A 21823-nucleotide genomic window follows, 5' to 3' on the forward strand; every position below is an offset into this window, starting at 1 on the left:
GGATAAGTTGAGAGAAGGGAGAATCCAGTTAGACAAGTAGAGCACATTAGGTTGAGTATTGAAGAAAAGAAAATGTAGACCTAAACTGATTTGGAGGAGAATAGTATAACATGACTTAGAAGTATTACATATTTTTAAGTATTTAATTTAAAATTATTTAGAGTGAAGAAAGAAAATCTATTTAGTCTATCTCAAATTTTTAAAATAAAATAACTTAGTTAAATTGGGTTGAGATAAGTTATCTAGTCTGTAAAAATATAAAATTACTATGGAAACTCCCCACTACTGAAGCTTTTGTTAACTAATCGGGTTGATCACTGACTACCCGTTTTTATCTATGGGTATCCAATACACATCATCGTTCCGATTAACGATTCCCAGTTAACGAACAGCATCTCTGTCCCTCGTTGTTACCCTCTGCAAACCAAAGACCCTCAGATCCGACTCACGACATTGAAAGCGATAGCCATGGAGTATGCCACTCGAAGAAGTCAAGGCGGCCTCTTTGAAGGTCTCTACAGGCTCATCATGTGCCGCAACTCCATCTACGTCACCTTCGTTATTGCTGGAGCTTTCGCCGGTGAACGGGTAAGAATTAGGAGTTTTAATCTGAATCTCTCATTTCACTGTACTTGATCATCCAATCGAGCCCTTTTTTTTTTTTTTATCAAACGCTTGATTTATAATTGGACTCGAACTTAATCTTGATTTCTAAAGGTGGTTGAGAGGTAATGTGTTTATTCTGTTAATTAAGGTGCTTAAATTCCATTATTTATACTATTTTGTGTCTCGGAGCTCGACCGTGCTCTTTGTTGATTTGAAACCTGGGATGGGAAATCTGGGATATTATGGTTGTTTAATCACATCATAAACTTGTTATAGATTGATATGTGAATCCTGTTTGCTGAGATTTTCTTCAATTAGTTCTCTGTATTCTAATGGAGTTTTTTTTTTTTTTTCAAATTTTTAAATATTTTATAATGAGATTCAAATGCGCAAGAAAAGAACTCGAATGATTTCATGCTGAATATTGTAGCTCGTCTGCAAAAGGATTAAGGAGCCTGATTCTGTAATGAATTTGGCTAAATATTTGTGGCTGTCACATTATGCATCCTGAGTTTCTTATGATATCCAATTTATATCGCAATTAATTTGCTGGTTGTAGGCTGTGGATTATGGAGTTCGTAAGCTTTGGGATTACAACAATGCTGGGGTATGTATACTCTCCTATATTCCTTATTTATTTAAGGTTGCTATATAAATCTGTAAATCGCGTAAGCTTTGTATTTAACAGATAACAACTTTAATGATATATCCATATGATATTTCATTAAATTATATATAAAATTTTCCACAGTTATCAATACTCATATATACCGTTGCTCATTAGCCAAGGAAATATCTTGTGATGGAATGAGGGCTAACATGCAGTGTTTATCTAATAACAACAATACATTTGGGCAAACAAATGATATAGTTCCGTCTTATACATCAACAATGATATTTTGCCGAAGAATTCCTAATTTGTGTTCTTGTCAAGTAGATATAAGACTTTCCCACTTTTTTAGTCATTCTTTGCTTTGTTTTCAGTTAATATTGGGAATCTTCCCTGTGCTTGGTTTCACAACATTGAGCAAGAGTTAGAATATGGTTCTTGTGAGCTAGAGCAGTTTACTAGTACTATAGGACTTCTGATTTTTTGTTGAAAAGCTAGTTTGTTAACTTGCTAATACCTTTCTTAGTTGTTGTATGCTTTTATGGAGGGAGATCACATTGAAAGTAAGGTAAATTAGAAGGATACATGTGGTGTGACTAATTTGTAATATCACTGCCTTTGTTTTGGAAACAAGGTTTTCAGGGTTCCATTTATTAGGCCTCAATTGTAGAAACAACTTCAACAAATCCCCCCTTCTAACTTATCCTTCTTTTGAATTTAACGCAAGAGCCTTTTAGGGAAATTATCTTTCATGAATTTGTTTCAGAAAATGTTGGATGGCCTTCTAAATTGTCCAATTTTGTAGGCCAAACAAATTTATTTCTTGTTTGGGATGAAACAATTTTCCTGATTTCACTGATTTGAGATTTTGGGTTATATTGCTTGTTTGTGTATTTCCCTCCACTGTAGTTTCAGATAGCAATGCGTAACTGCCTTTAATTAAATATGAATTGGTTGTTCTAAATATCATTCTCAATTGAGACGTGAGGGAAACTCAACTTATGAACTCTGATTGCAATATCTAATTGCTGCTCCAGCACATTTCTCGTATTACCTCTGACCTGAATTGTGATCCTTATATTACAGAAGCATTATGAAGACATTCCAGTTTTAGGACAAAGGCAATCAGAAGAATGAGTGGAACTCCTTTTTCCTGCCATTTTGAAGTTCCATATTGAAGATTTGGAGTCAGCATTAATGTAGTGGATAGCAATTTTTGTAATAAATATAATTTGTTGGATGCACCACACTTTTTTCTAAACCATGTTTTCCTTCAACTATGACTTGCGGAATTATTGAACAAGGACAAACTGTGTATGGTTACAATGATCATTTGAATTTCTAATCAGATCATCTCCCTCTTTGTTTTCTGGTTTTTGGTTTTAGTGATTCATTATCTGGCATCACTCTTAAGTCCATTTACCTATTCTGATATTAAAACTCATTTAATTTTCACAATCAACCGCATAAATGAAATGTGAAATTTTGGAATATCCTATCATCTTAGACGTATTTCCTGTCATATCTTTTAGTTACCGAGATCCAATGGAAGCATTTGCAGCTACGTTATGCTACTAAAAGCCTATTACAACGCAGATACCCTTGTAATAAACATATGAAATATTTGTTTATTTGACTACAAACACGTTTTATATTTCCAAAATGTTCCTTGAACAAAAGGGTTTTCGTGCTTTCAAGGCGACTAAATATTGGCGAGGGCAATACACCACCTCATCATAGGTAGGACTTCCCCAACTGTTACCCGCCCTATTAACAAGAAACAAACACCACCCCCGCCCCCACCCCCACCCCAACCTCATAGCAAAGCAAAGGCCATGAACAAAAGCAAAAGCCACAGAGGCTGTAGACTTGAGAAGAAAACATCCTACAACAAACGGAGCAGCATATAAAACAGAGACCTACCAAACTGAAAATCCAGCAGAGATAATGATAGCAGGGCACTGCAGAACAAGGAAAATGCACCAAACTTGATTAAAAAAAAATCCCAAAATTAGCATGCTATTTAGACATGAAAAAGCATAAGAAACGAGAAACCTGATGAAACATAGGAGATGAAGGAATGTTGGCATCAAATCCCTTTTATATATGGAAATAAACTTGATGATGAGAGAACAAATAAGTAGAAATTAAGAGCTTGAAGTTGATTGGAGCTCTTCGAGATAGAATTTGGGAGAAGGATAACATGCATATATAATGGCATTTCTGTAAATAATGTTACTATTAGGGAAGCTTATATTAATGCATATATAATCAGGGGCGAGTTTTATACTCATAAGTCATAAGCCACCCCAACCCAAATCTGATCCAGGTACCCACCCCATCACCACCCATATGCTCAATAGCCACCCTGTTTGGGATGGAACCCGCCCCATTGCCAACCAGCAAAAAAGGATGACTCCATTTATCTTCTTCCAATATAAATTGTATAATCTGAAAACACAATCCCACATTTGGACAAGAAAAACCAGTATAATAATTTCCACATTGTGAAAATTATATTAATTACACTATGGTTGTGATCATTAAAAAATATAGAATACAAAAAAGTCCTCATCACATTATTGTTATACAAGGGATGGGCACAACCACTAGACTATAATGATAGCTGGGGGAAAAATCAGGTTAAAAGTAGATTCAATAAGCACTGATGAAAATTAATATTGATGACTTCTCAGTTGTGTTGGAACTGTATGGAGCTTTGATAGTACTATTGTTGTACCATGAATGAACTTTTACAGCTGCACCCGCCCACTGCACTTGGATTTGTAGTCACCTACACATGGAACTAGAATTTATGTCCTGCCACAATGGCTGTTACACAAGCATTCTAGAAAAATCATTGAATTGTCGAAAAATTGCCAAGAATAAAGTAGTTTGTGTCAAATCATTAATTGGAACCAAAGATATGCACGAGGCATCCAACCTAACCACTACAAGTTGCCTTAAATGCAACTGTGCATTTAAATATGCCTGAGTTGAAAACACTTCATCATGGCTATAGCCATGTTATCATCCTTGGATTGTTAAAAAATACCACATCTTTCTGCAGCTACTCCATTTCAAAAAAATTAAAAAGATTTGTGCTTGCTCTCATTTGGGAGCCAACAAATATGGTTGACAAAGTCTAAAAATGCAAGTGTTCAAAATACTGAAAATTTTGACACAGTGCTTCTTGATATTAGTAGAAACAGAAATACACCAAAAAGATTGAGCCACATCTACCTAGAGAACACTAGTCTCTCATGTAACCAATTCTCTCCAAATTTCAGTGCCTAATAATCCAAGCCCAAAAGGAAAAAGCTCTGCCCAAATGCCACCACCTATCTATCCTGCAAGTCACCAGACCAGATAGAGATTCTTAATCACATTTGCAAGACCAATTTGTATGGTATACATTGATACCAGCTCTAACATCCCTGGATCACTTTTTAGCTTTCTGCCTCTAACAACACATCAGTGACATCTAATGCTACCATCCCTAGGAAATGTTTCATTTATTTGACGGCATTTCATTTTTATGGAACCTCATAAGTCTAGAATCTCAGGCATGAAATATTAATTCCCTAATCTTCCCTCCTCACAACTTCTGATAAACCTTTTTTCCAAGATTATATATATATATATATATATATATATATATATATATATATATATATATATATATATATACCCGCACACGACTGAAATGACACAGAAAAGCATCCAGCACCTTCTCTTGAATTGTAAATTGAAAGAAACAAAGCTTTCTGATTTTTCACCGAATCCATCTTCCTCAAATTGAAAATAAAAATAACTAAGGAAACTTGGGTATATATGTAGATTCACCCTTCTAGATCATACATACACATAAATGTGTGTGAGTGTGTGTGTTCCTGCACGCATGTGCACAGCAGGCAAGATAAAACAACTTACTAGGAAAGCAGAACGAATCAGCTCTTCAACATAGTCAACTGTTGCCCCTTTCACAAAATCATATGAAATATTATCAACAACCAATTTGACTCCAGCTCTCTCAAAAACTCTACAACAATAGGCAATTCCAGATAAATTTTAAGAAAACTAGGCATCAATATCTTTCTTGTTCAAAGAGAAGAAACTGAAAAGCAACAGAGCACACACAGAAATAAAAACCTGTCATCTGGGTTGATTTTACTGTCCAAGTCAAATACATATTGGAAACCAGAACATCCACCAGTTTCCACCCCCAAGCGAAGCATTTTTTCCTCAGCCAATCCTTCACTGGCTTGCAGTTCTTTCATCCTCTGCAAGGCAATCCTCAACTTAATGGAAAAGCTAGATATATAATAATAAAAATTCAACTCCCATGAAACCCTCTACGGAATCAAGATAACAGCTAAAGCTCATGCTAGAAAGAAAAATGAGCCAGCACCAATTCATGAAATATTCCCTTACAGCTACAGAAAGAATTTCCCATGGTGAAACTACTTAACTAACATAAACATTAAATGGCACTTCATAATCAGAAGAATCAACCATCTGTTGTATATCTAAACTTCGAATCCTTAGGTGGAGCAATTCCAATACGATCAAAGATTGAGAAAGAAAATAAGAAATTAAATTCATTTCCTTTTCGAATATGAAGAATTAAGCCAAAATAGCAAAAGCAATAAACCCCAGGATAGAGAAAACTTATAATCGTTCAGCTGTAATTTAAACTCGTGTTCTCTTTGACGTTCCTCTCCGGACCCAAAATAGCAAAAAAAAAAAAAAGGGAAAATAAATAAGAAATACACGAGAGATCAAACAAAAAAAACCCAGATAGCAAAATAGCCAAAGGAATCATAAATTCAATGATTGTATAAAATTACCCGAACGCAATTGTCAGTTAGGTGAATAGCTTCATCGAGAGAAGGGGAAGGGGAAGGGGAAGTTGAAGGAGAAGAAGCTTCGCGAAGTGCAGAAGAGGAGCTTAGCATCCTGTGATTACGGCGAATCCGAGTGGTTAAGAAGGGTGTTATGCGATGAATTAACGATGATCTCAACATGGCTTTTTTGGGTTTATTTCAGTAATACAGTACCATTGTAGGTATGGTTGGTTTCTGGGTTCTTCTTTTAGACCTGGAATCTGGAACTGATGAGAGAGAAAGGAAGGAGGCTCGTGATTGACAAACGGCTGCGCACCACACCCACGGGCCACGTCATGTGCTCCTATAATTTTATATGGAATTTTTCTTTAACTCGCTTAAGAAAAAATAAATTATTTTTTATTATTTAATTATAATCTTAAAAATTAATTTAAAAATTTACATAATAAGACAATATGATACCTGAGAGTCAATAAATATATAAAATTTATGCTTAAAAGTTAATCAATGTTAAAATTTTTTATTTTATCTTATTTTATTTTATTTTATTATTTTTTATCAATTAATTTCTATTTATTTACATGTTATATTTTTTTAATTTATTATTCAATTTATATATATATTTAGTTTACTTAATCAATGTAAATTTTTTAAGCAAGAGATAAAATTAAAAAAAATTAACATTAAATATGTTATATTTTATTTAAAAAAAAAAAAAAAAAATGTATTCAATTGGAAAGCTATTTATTTTAAATATATTAAGTTAAAGGAATATATATCTTTAAAATTGTTTAAAAATAAATTTAACTTATTAAAAATTATGATATTTGATAAATTTTTATAATTAAAATTAATTATATTTTAAATATAAAAATTTAATTAATAATTATATAAATTTTATGATTTAATTATAAAATTTAATAAAATTTTTGTGTTATTAATAACTGACTTGAAACTTTCAATTGGAAGTTGGGCCGAGACATCAATCTAATTAATAATTATTTAAATTTTAAAATTTAATTATAAAAATTGACAAAATTTAATTTTTTTTTAATTAACTCCAAAGAAAATAATGGCAAGTTGTTGCTTGCTTATTGCCCTCTTTCAAAGTGGGGATCGGAAGCCACCGATATACCCTTCCAATTTTCGATTGAAGCTTGTAACCCTTATAATTGGTGTCGTCGAGCATCAAGGAAAGTTATATGGAAAACAAGAGCATGTGGTGAATCAAAGAGGTTTGAATCCATGGATACTTGAGCTTCAATCTGCAAAATCTGGACCGTGTAGGGCGGATCGTTGTGAGTTGAGCTAGGCGCTCTTTTTCATCTTAGGCGACACTAAAAGCAGCTAAAAGCGACAATACGGTTACCAACCACATACCCATTTTGTGGAAGACGGAAAAATGTGTTACTTTGCAAGAACATGGTATGGACCTGTGAATTGCAGATCAGTTCCTGTTAATACAACTAATATATATATATATATATATATATATATATATATATATATATATATATATATATATATTCTTTTATTTGTCAGTATAATTTTTGCTTGGTTTGGGGTTGGTTGATTTGTAAAGTAGTGTATTTCTGCTAGGAGGTTGGCATTTCTGCTGGTTTGCATTTATTTATTGAGAAGGGAAATAATTTCTTTGTTGTTGTAGTTAGGAAGTAATGAATTGTTTTTGAGTTTGAAAGTTTATAGATTAGGACTATTTGACTTGATTATTCTTGTTCAAAGTAGCAATATTAGCATAAATTCCTTTACCCCTTTATTTGAATGGACACATTATATGTTTGATGCTAATTGCCAAAGGGTGGTAATTTTTTAGCCTCTGTTTGGATGATGGCGAAGGAGGTGTAAATAAAGGTAAGGAGGTTTTGAAATGGGTGAACTAACTCAAATCTCAATTTGTCTTACAGGAGAGTAAACTATTTTATTTCTTGATTTGAGCCCAGAGATTTAGTGCTGGTGCTGAAGCATTATGTGGACGTGCACACACTGCACAGAGATCCTTTTTTTTTCTCCTTTTTTTTTCTGTTAACTTGAGTACTTCATTTGAAGCTGTTGACATTTTCTTTCATTTCATTTCTGAACTTATAGGGCTTGTTTATAGAATTCAATCTTTATGAGTAGAATTTCAATTTATGTGCTGCCTTTGTGGGATTTATCTGAATCTCATGAATGACATCTGGATTCATTTGTTCTTGGATCAGTTAAGCCTAAGTTTTAGACTTTGGCTGGTTTGGGCCTCGTGTAATGCTATAATTTGATGTTCTTGCCTAGCTTAAGCACTTACTGAATGCATAAAAAAAAATTCATGAAGTTATCATTTACTATGGAAACTCTAATTTGAAAATGGTTTTTATTTTTCCATAAATAGGATAGCTAGTCAGGTTGTTATTTTTCATAAATACTTAAAGTGTTAACATGTTGTTGTTCTTTATGTAGAAAATTGAAGCTATATTGGAAAAAGATGGACAGTAGTAACTCTTTGATTGGAGAGCTGAAGCTTCAAGTTCGGAAGTTGGAGAAATCAGACAAAAGCAAAGGTTTTATAGAGTTATTGCAACAACTAACTGTATGTGATTCTATATCAGAAAAGGAATTTGAAGAGCGATTTCAAGAGATCAACTCTTATGGCAATGACCATGTTGTTTGTGTAATTGAAGATGATCAATCTGGGAAGATTATTGCAACTGGGAGTGTGTTTATTGAAAGGAAATTCATAAGAAATTGTGGCAAAGTTGGGCATATTGAAGATGTTGTGGTTGATTCTACTGCTCGGGAGCGACAATTGGGGAAGAAAATTATTGGGTTCCTAACAGATCATGCACATTCAATGGGGTGCTACAAGGTGATTCTTGATTGCAGCATTGAGAACAAAGCATTTTATGAGAAGTGTGGATTCAAGCAAAAAGAAATTCAGATGGTGAAGTATTTCAGCTGAGAACTACATTTTTGGTGATTTTTTTTACGGAATTAACATTTGTGAATGTATTATCAATATGTGGTAGGTTGTATTGGCGATACGTTTTACAGAAATGATATTATATGTTTCTGTTAGTATGGTAAATACTAAATAGTGCAATGATTTTGAAGAAGATGACAGTTCATTATTGGGAAATTAATTCAAATGAATGTTAAAAGGGAGTCAGTTTTTTGATGTTTTTCCTCGAGAGTTTTAAGATATTGTACCCTTTTTTATTCCTCTGCTATTAAGTTTAATCTTCTTTCGTGATGTTACTCATCTATAATGTATGATGGTGGATAGATTGACAAGACTAAAGTTTTGAATTTGAGATTGGTCATATTGGTGGATTGAAGAAGCTCCAGATGCTACAAAGTTTCTTGTTCTTCTTGTTGGACACAATATAACAGTTGAATGAAATTTAGATGCTCTACTAAAACTTCTTAGTTCACAGGGTAACCAAGAATCAGCCAATTGTGAATTGTATTGAAGTCTAAATAGGAGTCTCCCTCATTTTACTAACCTTCTCTCAACATATTGGATTTGCTTGAATTCTGTAGCAGTGGTGGTGTGTTTTAATGTTCATGCACTTAAAATTGGAACACACTGCCATGGAGAGAGAAAAGCAATAACTTAATTGCAAGCATGCAGGCCTTGTCGGCAAATGGCAATGGGAATTGGAAACTGCTAGACAACAGCTGAATGTGATTAAAGATTAACAAATATTGCCAAGTTTTTTGAAGTCCTCTTTTCCAAGGGGAACTTCAGTTTCATTGTCAATGATTTCAAGCAAGCAAGCTAATCACCTCGAGTTTCTTACTTTCAATTTCATCTTCTCTGTTTTCTGTTTGCAAGATAACATGGAAAAACTAAATGTTACATCTCTCTTGTGAAGGATGTTTTAGGACCCAAATTTTTTTGTAATGCTCCAAGAAATTTGTTGAGGCTTTTATGCATGCTTTAATTCTTGGTTATGAAACTATAGTATTTTCTTATCACATTTTAATTTGAATCACACTGCGAGTTTCACAATTTTAAAACTTAATAATATTTTAATATTTAAATTATTATATTATAAAGGATAAATTACTTTTTCATCTTTAGATTATATCAAAATTAATAAATATGTTCTCCGTTTTCAAAAATTAATAATTTAGTATCTATATTTTGACTTTATTAAATTAAGGCTATATTTGGATTTGAGGAAAATAAGAAAGGAAGGAAAATTATGAAGAAAAATAAAAATATTTTTTCTTCACTCTTGTTTGGGAACAAGGAAAAATTGAGAAGAATAGAAAAAAAAGGTGGATCATAACAAATAAATGTCACTATTTATTTTCTCTCCATTTTAGAGAAAAAGTGGATAGAAAATAAATAAAATTACTTTTTTATCCCTATAATTATTTACTTTAATTTTAAATAAAAAGGACAAAATAAATATTTTACAATTTAAAAAGTAACTTTCCCTCCTTATTTTCCTCCCTAATATCCAAACAAGGAGAAGAAAATAACTTCAAAATTATTTTTATTTTTCTTCCTTATTTTCTCTTATTTATTTTCTTTTCTTTCTGATAAAGTTCCCAAACGTAGCGTAAAGAACTCTCTGTATAATTTTTGTTCAATTGTTTGATAAATAATTAAAATATCCTTAAATAAAAATTACTTTTTTATTCTTGAATTATGTTAAAAATCAAATATTTTTGAGATTAAAATATAGAGATTAAACAATTCATCTAAAACTATATGAACAAATAGAATTTTAATTTAACAGAGTCAGAATATAACGATTAAACTATTTTAAAATTAAAAATTATATATATTAATTTTGATATGATTCAGGCAAAAAAGTTTTCCCTATTATAAAATATTTTAATCCTTCAATCTTATATTTAATATATAATAATTATAATAAAATAATAAATTTAATTAGTTTTGGCATTGGAAATCAAAATATAATATATTATAACAACCCTAATGGGTTTTTATCTAATTTTTCTATTTTTCTTATTGTTAAACTTACTAAAATTTCAAAAAAAAAGGATTTAATATTAAGAAATATTTAAATCATGTGGTTATTATTAGCTTAATATATATTTTGTCTTTCTATTTAATTATAAAATCTTTCTATAGTATAGTAGATAGATTTTACAGGTAATTTTTATGATTTGTTCTTGAATTTTATTTTATATTTTATTTTTGTTTTTTAATTTTAATTTATTATTAAAAAAATTTTAAATTTTAATTTTATTTCATAAAAAATATTTCTAACTGTAATGACCTGAATTTTTAAATACTCATATATTTGGTTTTATTTACAATACTTTAATTATAATTTAGTTATTTAAAGTATGTGCTGAAATCAATAGTTATATTATGAGAATATTTTATATATATGTATTGTTTTAAATAGATCACCTCTAGTTATAAATAATTTTAATTATATATATATATATATATTATAAATAACAATTTATGCATTTATATTAAATAAGCAATAATAAATGATAATATAGATTCTAAAATTTCTATTAAAAATTTTAATGTTTTATTTTAGTTAACTAGTTGATAATTTAATTAATTTAGATTAAATGATTTTCTAATTTACATTAATATATCATTAACAATAAAATAGGATAGATTAAATTGTAAGCAAATAATTTATAGTATAATATAGCTCTAAGTATAAGTTAGTAATATATTATTTTAAGAGAATAGTAAATATGTTTTACTTGGAAAATTAATAATAGTTATAATAGTATATATATAATATAAATAGGAGAGAGGACATGAATTTTCTTTAATGAAGAGCTTCTCCTCTGTCAACAACCAATCAAAAAAAAAAAAAAAAAAAAAAAAAGTTTAAGTTGGAACCACGAAGAACAGACCCAAGAAATGGGTCCTTAACTCGTCTCTTCCCCGAGGAGCTTTTAGCTCCAGTAGTTTTGTCCGGCAAGAACCAGTGGCCAGTGAGGGTCCCAAGCAACTCCAGCGTCCTCCAGCAAGTTCCCTGAACGTCGGACGATCGCCACACAGCCCAAGAAACGGCAAGCAACAAGGAAGGAAAGAATGTGAAGTTAACACCTTTCCAGCATCCTGGTCATCATTCGCCTTGTCATTTTGCCTAGTTAAAGTGTTTCAATCCAAGGGAAAAGTTTTAACTCTTCCCCACCGGTTTTAATGGAAGTTTCCGGCGAGAAATAAAAATAGAGAGAGAGAAATGGGTACAGCATCTTTTCGGGCAATTTTTGGCCAATCCGACCGTCGGATCGGAAATCCGAGGCCACCGATGGACTCAGGAGGACGAGATCTTCAAGATAGGACTGGTTCCGCTCCGATCGGACACTGTTTGAAAAAGGCGATAATCGGACGGTCCAGATCGCTTGGTGAGATTTTCGAACTTTTTCGGTTTATAAAATTTAAAAATAATTTTATGATAATTATTAACAAAATTTGGACTTAAATTAGGTGCGATCGGATCGAGGATAGCTCACCGGATCGCATTTTCGATCCGGCCGCCGACGCGTCTCGTAACGTGGTCAATATTACGGTCAATCCTAGCATTTTCAGACGTTCTGGACGCGTTTCAGGTGTCAGAATTGGTGTCAGAATTGGCATAGGTAAACTCGAACTCCAAGTTGCTCATTTTCGACGAATATCGATTTAGAATAAAATTCATAAAATATTCGTGGATGATCGAAAAATTATAATTCCTTTTGCAATAGTCTTATAATATTATTAGGGACCGCGGAGCGAAATTTCAGAATTTTTAGAGCTTGTTTGAGTGGATTTTTGCAAAATGTCAATTATAGGGACAAATCCGTAGTGCCAAAGCGGACAATCTTGAAATTTGGTAAATTTGAGTCGTTACACTAACCTATTATAATAAATTTTTATATTTAAAATTAATTTAAATTACAATGTAATATTTATAAATATAATTTCAATATTTTTTTAATAATTTTATTAGAAAATTTACTATTATAAATTAAAGGGAATTTTTATGAAATAAAGTTAAAATTTAGAAATCTTTTTAATAATAAATTAAAATTAAATGATAAAAGTGAAATGGGGGACAAACTACAGGGATGATGGCTATAAATTTACCCATCTCTATTTTTCCCTCTCATTACTTCCAGCGGATGGCTTATCTGAACGTTTCTTGCACACTGAATGCGAAGAGGAATAGGTGCTTAAGGCCTGCCTCTGAGAACAGAATAGAGACATATGCAAGGTTCGAGCTTTTTAAGGCTTCTTCTTCGGTGTAACTCTTTAAATAATGTCTCTTTTCTTATTGTTATCATGACTAGTAGATTCCCCTTTGTGATTTTGGTATTGAATTTGGTCTATGGGAACTGGGGATTGAATTGGGTTTTTGATTGGCTTGATTGGGTTTTCACTATTGTTCTTACTTTTCTGCGTTGTTGGAACTCTTGATAGGTGTATGTCATTATAGAAAATTTTTGAGGAAGCGAGCTGGTTGTGCGTGTGTGAACTTAGAAGATAAAAATCAAACTCAAAATAGTGAGGCTTCAGGGTTTTAGCCCAGAAGAATGAACTTCCACTATGAGTTTTATGTTTTTGAAATTTACATAGGTTGCTTATGAACTCGAGTTTGATTTCTAATGAGCAGTGAAGTATATTTAGAAGCAAAATAGTGATCGGCATTATTGTTGTGTGTTATTCCCTCTCAAATGCCAATACAAATTATACAACGTCTTTAAGTTTTCCTGGCAGACAAAAAGATCTTTCAGTAATATGTTTAGTAGATTGTGTAGAAAAGTATTTTGTTTTTATCTCATTACTTTTGGTTTACATAGCTATGTTTTTGCAGGTTTTAGTTGGCAAGACTTGTATAATATTGAAGTTGCATTGCTGTTGTACTTGAGCATTTTTTCTCATATACCCGAAGATTCTATTCCTTTGCAATATTCTCAAAAGAACTTAATCAAATTAGTATTTTCTACCATTACTTGAAAAGGCCTCTAGCACCATTGAGTTTGCAAGGCAGACGGGACAGGTGGGAAATAGACTATTCTTTGACGTAGCTGATACAAAACCTCTTAGGTGATTTAAGGAAACAAAGATGTCTTTTGTGCTCTTGACATCCTCAATAGCTCCAACCTCAGTTGTTAACCGATACAAAGTACACAATTTGGTACGTCAGAAAAATTATTCTTCAAATTCCAGCTTTTCCATTGTTCACTACAAATGTTCATGGGCTAGTATGGTGGGCATATGTAAAATCTTTAGAAACAATTCACTCAGTATTCAAAACTTTGCTGCAAGAGATTCCATGGGCCCTGACAATCAGAAGTTCACTGATGTATCTTTTGATTGGGAAGATCAAGAGCAAGAAGACCCTGAAGATGTGGGGTCACCATGGGATGGTGCAGTTATTTACAGGAGAAACCCTTCAATCTCGCATATAGAATACTGTACAACCTTGGAGAGGTTGGGATTAGAAAATCTTTCAACTGATATTTCAAAATCAAGGGCTTCAGTTTTGGGATTACGTGTCACAAAAGCCGTGAAGGATTATCCACTTGGAATTCCTGTTCAGATCTCCGTTGATGTGACCAAGAAGAAGCAAAAGTTGAGGCTTGATGGGATCATTAAGACTGTTATCACTTTAGGTAGCAACCGGTATTTTATTTTCTGATCCTTCCTTCTGTGCTCCTATTTAGTATTTTTATATATAATTTAGCTCGATGATTGCTAGGAAAGGGTGCAGACTTGTAGTGCACCTGATTAATTTAGCCACATATCATTTTTTGTTTTCTCTTTTTTTCATGAAAACATTACATTTCCAGTTTTTATCTCTCTCCCTGTTTCTCTCTCTTGTTAAAAAAAGAAAAAAAAAAAAAAAGAATTCCTTATGGAGAACTAGTGTGCAACTCATGCTACACAAGTGAGAACATCAGTTCAGGAATTGTTTGGTTATCAATTGAGATTATTGAAAATAACTAAGAAAAAGAGAGAAAAATGAAAAAAAAAATTTTAAAATGGATGTTGCTTGTTGCATATGTCAAATTAATATTAGAATACCATAAAATGATGTTACTCATATATTTTGTCATTCTTTCCTGCATTTGCTTATATTGCACTATCCATGTAGAACTTTATTTATAGCTACTAATGAAACTAAGTAATTTTCATACTTCATGCTTATTTTTTTTAGAATCGAACCTAAATGTGTGGTAATTTGGTGTTGAAGGTGTGGTGAACCAACTGCCAAGAGCATATATTCCAACTTCTCTATATTACTGACCGAGGAACCCATTGAAGAACCAGAGATTATCAATATGGGAGTGATCTTTGGTAAAGACAAATTTAAGTCTTCTATGGCAAGCAGCATGGAAGAAGAGGATGATGATGATGCTTCAATTGATTGGGATGACAGGTTGTACTTTCCTCCTGAAGAAAAGGAAATCGATATTTCAAAGCACATAAGAGACCTAGTACATGTAGAAATTAGCATAAATGCAATATGTGACCCAAGTTGCAAAGGTCTGTGCCTCAATTGTGGTACAAATTTGAACACTAGTAGTTGTAGCTGTAGCAAAGAGAGGATTAAAGAGAAAGGTTATGGCCCTCTTAAAGATTTACGAAAACAAATGCAGTCAAAAGGTTAGCTTAGTTGCATCTCATGTCTAGCTATACATGCCTTTTTCTGCCCAATGCCATCATTTCATTTTACTTCCTTACAAGTGGGGAGCAGTGTTTTTTTTTATTTTTGGAATATTCCAGACAATAATGTATAATGTACCATTATAAGCAAGGCCCTTGACTACCAAATCTTTCTTTCTCAATAGGCTCTGAGCCTCCAATGCTTCTTTGCATCATATTCCTATATTTGTTTGTATAACTGACTTGAATATCCAAGATAGCAATTGGAAATGCTCTTGGAAATTTGTGTTGATTGCAGCATCAGAGATGTAGTTGTTGAGTCAGATAGCAAATTCATAGTTGATACTCTGACCCATTTATGAGTCACAGGCTGCTTGTGGAAGAGGTTCTCCAGCTTGCCTTGTGTTTTTAGAACTTCCAGCTTTCAATTTGTGCCAAAAAATGGCAATTCGGTAGCGCATACTGTTGTCAGTTTCGTTCAAATTTAAAAATAATACATATGATCGCGATAAAATTAGAAAATTTAATATTTTTTTTTTCCAGGTAATATTTTATTTGCAATTAAATAAAAAATTTACTATATAATGGATGAAAATTATTTGATGATATTTCCAGGCTGTAATATGGGGAAAAGAAGTCATACATTAGTTACTGCATGAATTTCACACCGGACCTTTACCTTTGTCTGTAAATCGTGGAATGACCAAAAAGCCCTTATCTCTGCTTCTCCTTCATTGGGCTCGCTTTTTCGCACCAACTTTCTTCTTCGTCCTCTGTAAAACCTAAAATTCATTTGCTTAATTCTCTTTCTGCAGTTCTAAATCCTTTTATCTATGCACTCTACTGTATAAAAAGGGTTTCCAATTTTCTCCTAATTAAGAGGTCAGAGTGAAAACGGGAACAAATTTATTTTTATTTTCATTTTCATTTTCAATAAATCTCAATTCTATATGTATTGGTTGAATTCGAATTCTACTAATCATTGTATATATTCCAAAAACTTTTTGGTTGGGTTCCGTTAAACCCATTTGTGTAATGTTATCTGCTTTTATTTGAAGGCGAAACCTTTTTGTGAATATATATATTTTATGTTGGGTTCCTTGAGACCTGCAAGATGGCATCAAGTTTGCACCAATGGGAATCGGACCCTCTGTTCTCAGCAGCTGAAGTGGTTCAGGATTCTGCAGACAGGTTAGATTCGAGAATTGTTTGAAGTACTTTTCGTTGTTTTCCTCCAAAGAATGAAAATGTTGCCTTTGGTTTTGCGTACTTGATGAAGAGCAGCAAACAACATTTCTTTTTTATTATTTTGTAAAATGTTATTTAATGAATTGGTTTCTGGGTTTTTGTTGAAATTGTGTTTTATGATGAAAGATTGGTTGGTGTTTCTTTACCTGCCTATTGTAGCTTTTTCTTTTTTTTTTTCACTATATTTTTATCTATTATTTTTATCTGTTGGGACAAATGGTTCTCTTTGGGTTTATGTAGTCTTGGAGCTTGAGCTTACATTGATGTTTCTGCATACTTGTGTGTGAGTTTGTATTTCAGTAGCTTAATATGATTGTAAGCGACTCAATTCAACTAAGTGTGGATCTCAAACTGGTTGGGTTAACTATATCTATATGGATCGTTTTCCACCATTTCACCTGGTTTAGGGCTACAGTTTCAGAAAGATCTTGCTTTGACGAATTTTCCTCATGTCATCCGGGGTCTATCCCACTTCTTACCTTCTATAGGCTACATCTTTCACATGCTCAACCTTTTATTTTGATGCATATTCCCAGTCTATATCAAACTTTTTCTCTTCTACTTTTCCTCAATAGATCCTACTTTCACCTTCTTGCAAATGTATTTATTCCTTGTGCATCCATTCTTTTATTTTCAAGTATCTATCTTTGGATTCTCTCTCTTTCTTTCCCTCACCTTGCTAATATTGTGTTTCTGGTGTTTTTCACCATCCAACATTTCTGTCATATATGGTAGCTGGTCAAGTCATACTCTTATATGACTTTCCCTTCAAATTAGTTGGTTAATATGAGTGTAAGCAGTAAAGATTAAATAACAATATTTATGTTAATCATGCAAGATATGATATTGTTCATGATTTTTACATTTATTTTAAAGCAATTGCACTTGAAGCAATTCTAAATGGCAAGACATCATATCAGATCTTGAATTTCCTTCGCCTTTTTCGGTAGGTTGTAGAAGTACTTTTGCTGGGTTATTGAAATGGTACTTTGTTTAGAACTAGGAAGATGAGAAATAGTGTTAACTTTGTTCCTAATCTTATTATGTATGGTGTTGAATGATTTTGGCCCTTATATTTGGGATACTTGATACATTTTTTAATCATTTTAACTTCAAGATCGTTAATAATTTTTAGGATGGATTCGCTTTTTCGCCTCCTCTTGCATGACCAAAATCTTGTTCAAGGTGACCATCCCGACCCAAGGCTGCTTATGTCAATAGAAAATCACAAGCGAGATCTTGCAACCATACTTGAAACTGCAAAATGGCAGGTATTTGTCAATGTTGACACTAGAATATTAGTTTTACTCTTCTAGTTGGCTGATCTGGTTGTTTTCTGATCAGTTGGAAGATTTTGAAAGAGCTGTCAACTCATCAGCTATGCAAGACAAATCTCGATCTAAGGAAGATGTTATTTCTAGGCATTGTCAGTTTATTAGAGCCATTAGGGAACAAATAAATCACGTCGAGACAAGTGTGGATGGCCCATCTATGGGTGATTCCATGAAAAATTCTGAATGGATTAATTTAAATGAACAAGATAGAGATGGGTTAGCTTTATTTCTTATTGGAGGAAATACCACTGAACATTCAAATCATCATGACATGGAAGATAGTAGCATTTTGAGAAGATTCCTTGATCGGACTTCATCATCTAGTTTAAAAGATGATGAAATTGTTGAGCACGGTAACATAGAATTCAAGAATTTAAAAATGAACGGAGATGTACATGCAGACCATCACTCTGTAAAGGAAAAATACCTAAGAAAGATGGATTCTCCTTTCCCTACAAGATTAAGCTCAGATATGCAAGAGATCTCTTGTAACAGGCAAGACGATACTGGCAATTGGGACCTGGAAGCAAATGATGCCACATCTAAAAGTGTTTTCTGCGAAAAGAAATTTAGGGCGTTCCAGGGCAGAATGAACTTTAGATTCTTGAACAATCTGTGGGCTATGAGCGGGAGCAGGGTCACTAAGAGCTATATAAAGAGATTGAAAGATGGGGAAGAACAAAGGCAATCCACGAGATACACTGATGTTAGCGCTTCTGCACAGGTATTTGGATAATCTATATTATAATAAAAGAGCTGCATGTATTGGTAGCCAGAATAAATCAGGCAATGATGCTTTACCATCTGATATATAAGAGAAGTAGATTCTAATCAGCTTGCTTCTCTCTGACAGGGTCAATGTGTGGGACCAAGGTTAGGATATAGAAGTAGCAGCTTGGAAGGATTATTCTCTAGATTTCGAGCAAATCTAATGGTCCTGTTTAGCAGCCTGGGAGCAAGATATCAAATATTTCCCTTTCATCTTCCAATTAATCGACACACAATTCAAATGATATTCACGATAATCTTTGCACTCATATTTTTGGGTAAGTAAATCACCCTTGCATTCGTTGTTCTATTAATTTTCTTATCTCCTATTACCATTTGTGGTGATGCCTATGCATTTGATGTTAAATTTAAAGTGTTTACTACATTAACTGGAAAATGATGATCTTTCTATCTTTATCAATTCAATAGTACCTGTACTGGAGCCCCTAAAATTTGAGTTTGTCTTGGATAGTGTGCATGAAATGTTTGTCACTAGATCTTATAAATGTCAGGCTGTGTTTATTATAAATACTAAAACTCATCATCCAATCATTGTTTCAAGAACAGTACCCTGATGTGAGTCAATTTTCAGTTCTATCTCTGGTATAATGGGGAAAGAGAGCATAATTTTAACACTTAAAGATTGAGGGACATAAATGGTATAAGTGTCTAAGAACAGGGCAATTAGAACATTGGCCACCTTTCTACAGGTGGGTCCTTTGGGCCCTACATAATATAGTAATAACTTTTCCGTTTGAAATCTTCTTGATTTCTTTTAACCAATTTAGATTTTTTTTAATGACTTTTAAATAGCATGACGGATGGGCTTCTTTAATATGTTTTTAAAAATAATTACTAAATTAGAGAGTTTATTTTGAATCCTTTTTTTTTCTTTTTGAGAGGCTACAAGATCTATAATTGTTTAGGTTAGAAATGAAACAAAGTATTTCATAAATAAATTAAACAAAAGAAATTGTTGTATGAATTTTATTGAGAAAAGAAGCTAATTGAAGGAATATGAAACTATGAAATTGAGGAGTTGATATGTTTTATTTAAGAAATTAAAGATTATATAAATTTGTAAAATTTGACATAATTAATAGTGGATTTGCCTATATTATAGTATTTAAGTAATGAATTTTGACATTAAAATATCATAAATGAAATCTTTAGTTTAATTATATGAATATGCTTTATAGTCAATTTCTTTTATTTATCTATCCCTTTTGAGTATCAATGAGGGATTTGCAAATTGTTAAGTTCATACTTCCATCCACTCTCATACGAAAATTTTTAAAAGCAAAAGAGATTGTTAGACTTTGAAACTTTCACTTCTTATAATGATAAAAACTTAGAAAATTGTAGATGGAGAGAGTTGAACATAAAACTTACCGCTTCCCACACCTGTTCAAGATATATAAAAATTAAAAATCAAATCAGATCCAATTGATAAGTATTTTTTTATATATTTAGATGAATTGTCTATTCTATTGTACATTTATTATTATTGCTATTGGTAAAGTTAATTAGACCTGCACAACATGCAATTTGCAAGCTTGTATATGATCTATGCGCTCTTCGCCTTACTTGTTATCAGTTAAGTTGCTTGACTATGGACTCTGTTAACAATTTGGAAGATCTATTTAAATTTATGGAACTCCTGAGGTCTCTTACTACTTTTGTCTTTCTTGTGTGCTAGAAAACATATGCCTTTTTGTCAATGAGTTTATTGGTTATTAGAGAGAGAGAGAGAGAGAGAGAGGAAAAAAAAAGGAAAAAGGAAGAAAAAAAATGAACTGCTTTATCCCTTTTCTTTTCTTGCTTCTCTGTCATATCTGTTCCTGCAATGTCTCAACAACCTTGCATTATTCAAGCTTGCCTGCTGCAGCCTCAATTGGTCATTGGATAATACTTGTGACGTTCCTATAACATGATTTTATTTATTACTGGATTCTATCTTGAAATAAAATTATTAATGATCAATCTACTTAGCTAAAAGTTGTCTGATGACAAAATGCTCCTGCCATTTTACTTGCAGATGTTGGATTTGCTTTATAACTCAATAATCAATGTCGAAAAAGAGTTGATTCTGTATGTTTAATTTTGGAGGATAATAGAAGAATTTTTTAGTGTCACCTCCCGACTCCTGAGCATTGGATACTCACCTCCTGAGTCTTATATCATGTTAAATGACACTTATTTTGCAGGTATACTGGTGTCCCGGATTGCTTGAAACTGGAAATTTGCTGTAAGTTCTGCAAATTATTCATGGAGATGAAGCATCAACCGCTGGAAAAAAAACAATTAAATGTACGAACTCTCCACATCGAGATTTTGCTTGGGAGCTTAACCATATTCACTCCAGTTGAAAATTTTAATGAACTGAGTAAATAATCCCATGGTCTTGTAATATTCTCACTACTAATGAAAATATTTAAATTGTAAGATGTATTTAAATATATGGAAAAACTTTATTATGTTGTTCTCCACTTGACAGTAGTGTCTTGGCATACTTTGTAGCAGAAATGTTTTTCACTTTTAAAATCGAGATTATGAGCATGTAGGATTCCTGGGGTTTTAATATATATATTAAATTGAAATAAAATTAAAATTAGAATTAAAATCAAATTGAAATAAAGTTGAATTTAGAATCAAAATTTGAGTTGAAAATAGTTAGAATCGAACTGAGATTTTAGTTTTAGGTTTAACAGAATTTCAATTATGATTAAAAAATTAAAAAAAAAAAAAAAAAAAAGATATCAGTTCTTTCTAAGAATCGAAACTGCACACCCCAAAACTCCTATTTTCG

The 21823-nt window shown here is 32.3% G+C and overlaps 5 protein-coding genes across 7 annotated transcripts; 4 read left to right on the plus strand and 1 right to left on the minus strand.

Annotated features, from left to right (window-relative positions):
• The first annotated feature begins 261 nt into the window (after positions 1 to 261).
• On the plus strand, positions 262 to 2586 carry LOC110649874 (cytochrome b-c1 complex subunit 9, mitochondrial). Its single transcript, XM_021804615.2, has 3 exons — positions 262 to 588; positions 1166 to 1213; positions 2303 to 2586. The coding sequence occupies exons 1-3, from the start codon at positions 469 to 471 to the stop codon at positions 2351 to 2353; spliced, it is 219 nt and encodes a 72-aa protein (XP_021660307.1). The 5' UTR covers positions 262 to 468; the 3' UTR covers positions 2354 to 2586.
• A 1100-nt stretch (positions 2587 to 3686) lies between these two features.
• On the minus strand, positions 3687 to 6402 carry LOC110649881 (iron-sulfur assembly protein IscA-like 2, mitochondrial). Its single transcript, XM_021804624.2, has 4 exons — positions 6067 to 6402; positions 5369 to 5499; positions 5150 to 5258; positions 3687 to 4010 (listed from the first exon to the last, which is right to left on the minus strand). Exons 1-4 carry the CDS (start codon positions 6241 to 6243, stop codon positions 3945 to 3947), a joined length of 483 nt encoding a protein of 160 aa, XP_021660316.1. The 5' UTR covers positions 6244 to 6402; the 3' UTR covers positions 3687 to 3944.
• A 712-nt stretch (positions 6403 to 7114) lies between these two features.
• On the plus strand, positions 7115 to 9236 carry LOC110649873 (glucosamine 6-phosphate N-acetyltransferase-like). The gene is made up of 2 exons (XM_058143637.1): positions 7115 to 7488; positions 8518 to 9236. The coding sequence occupies exon 2, from the start codon at positions 8543 to 8545 to the stop codon at positions 9014 to 9016; it is 474 nt and encodes a 157-aa protein (XP_057999620.1). The 5' UTR covers positions 7115 to 7488; positions 8518 to 8542; the 3' UTR covers positions 9017 to 9236.
• A 3938-nt stretch (positions 9237 to 13174) lies between these two features.
• LOC131178595 (large ribosomal RNA subunit accumulation protein YCED homolog 1, chloroplastic-like) lies at positions 13175 to 15846 on the plus strand. Of its 2 annotated transcripts, XM_058143639.1 has the most exons (3): positions 13175 to 13268; positions 13869 to 14680; positions 15252 to 15846. In XM_058143639.1, the coding sequence occupies exons 2-3, from the start codon at positions 14121 to 14123 to the stop codon at positions 15667 to 15669; spliced, it is 978 nt and encodes a 325-aa protein (XP_057999622.1). In that variant the 5' UTR covers positions 13175 to 13268; positions 13869 to 14120; the 3' UTR covers positions 15670 to 15846. The 2 variants fall into 2 exon arrangements, with proteins under 2 accessions (XP_057999622.1, XP_057999621.1); XM_058143638.1 differs by lacking the exon at positions 13175 to 13268 and having other exon boundaries at positions 13281 to 14680.
• Positions 15847 to 16314: 468 nt separating this feature from the next.
• On the plus strand, positions 16315 to 21491 carry LOC110649880 (uncharacterized). Of its 2 annotated transcripts, XM_021804623.2 has the most exons (6): positions 16315 to 16546; positions 16723 to 16855; positions 18048 to 18183; positions 18257 to 18970; positions 19100 to 19292; positions 21222 to 21491. In XM_021804623.2, exons 2-6 carry the CDS (start codon positions 16779 to 16781, stop codon positions 21245 to 21247), a joined length of 1146 nt encoding a protein of 381 aa, XP_021660315.2. In that variant the 5' UTR covers positions 16315 to 16546; positions 16723 to 16778; the 3' UTR covers positions 21248 to 21491. The 2 variants fall into 2 exon arrangements, with proteins under 2 accessions (XP_021660315.2, XP_021660314.2); XM_021804622.2 differs by having other exon boundaries at positions 16315 to 16855.
• The last annotated feature ends 332 nt before the right edge of the window (positions 21492 to 21823 follow it).

The sequence above is a fragment of the Hevea brasiliensis genome, chromosome 3 (assembly GCF_030052815.1).
Source record: "Hevea brasiliensis isolate MT/VB/25A 57/8 chromosome 3, ASM3005281v1, whole genome shotgun sequence".
NCBI classification, from domain to species: domain Eukaryota; kingdom Viridiplantae; phylum Streptophyta; class Magnoliopsida; order Malpighiales; family Euphorbiaceae; genus Hevea; species Hevea brasiliensis.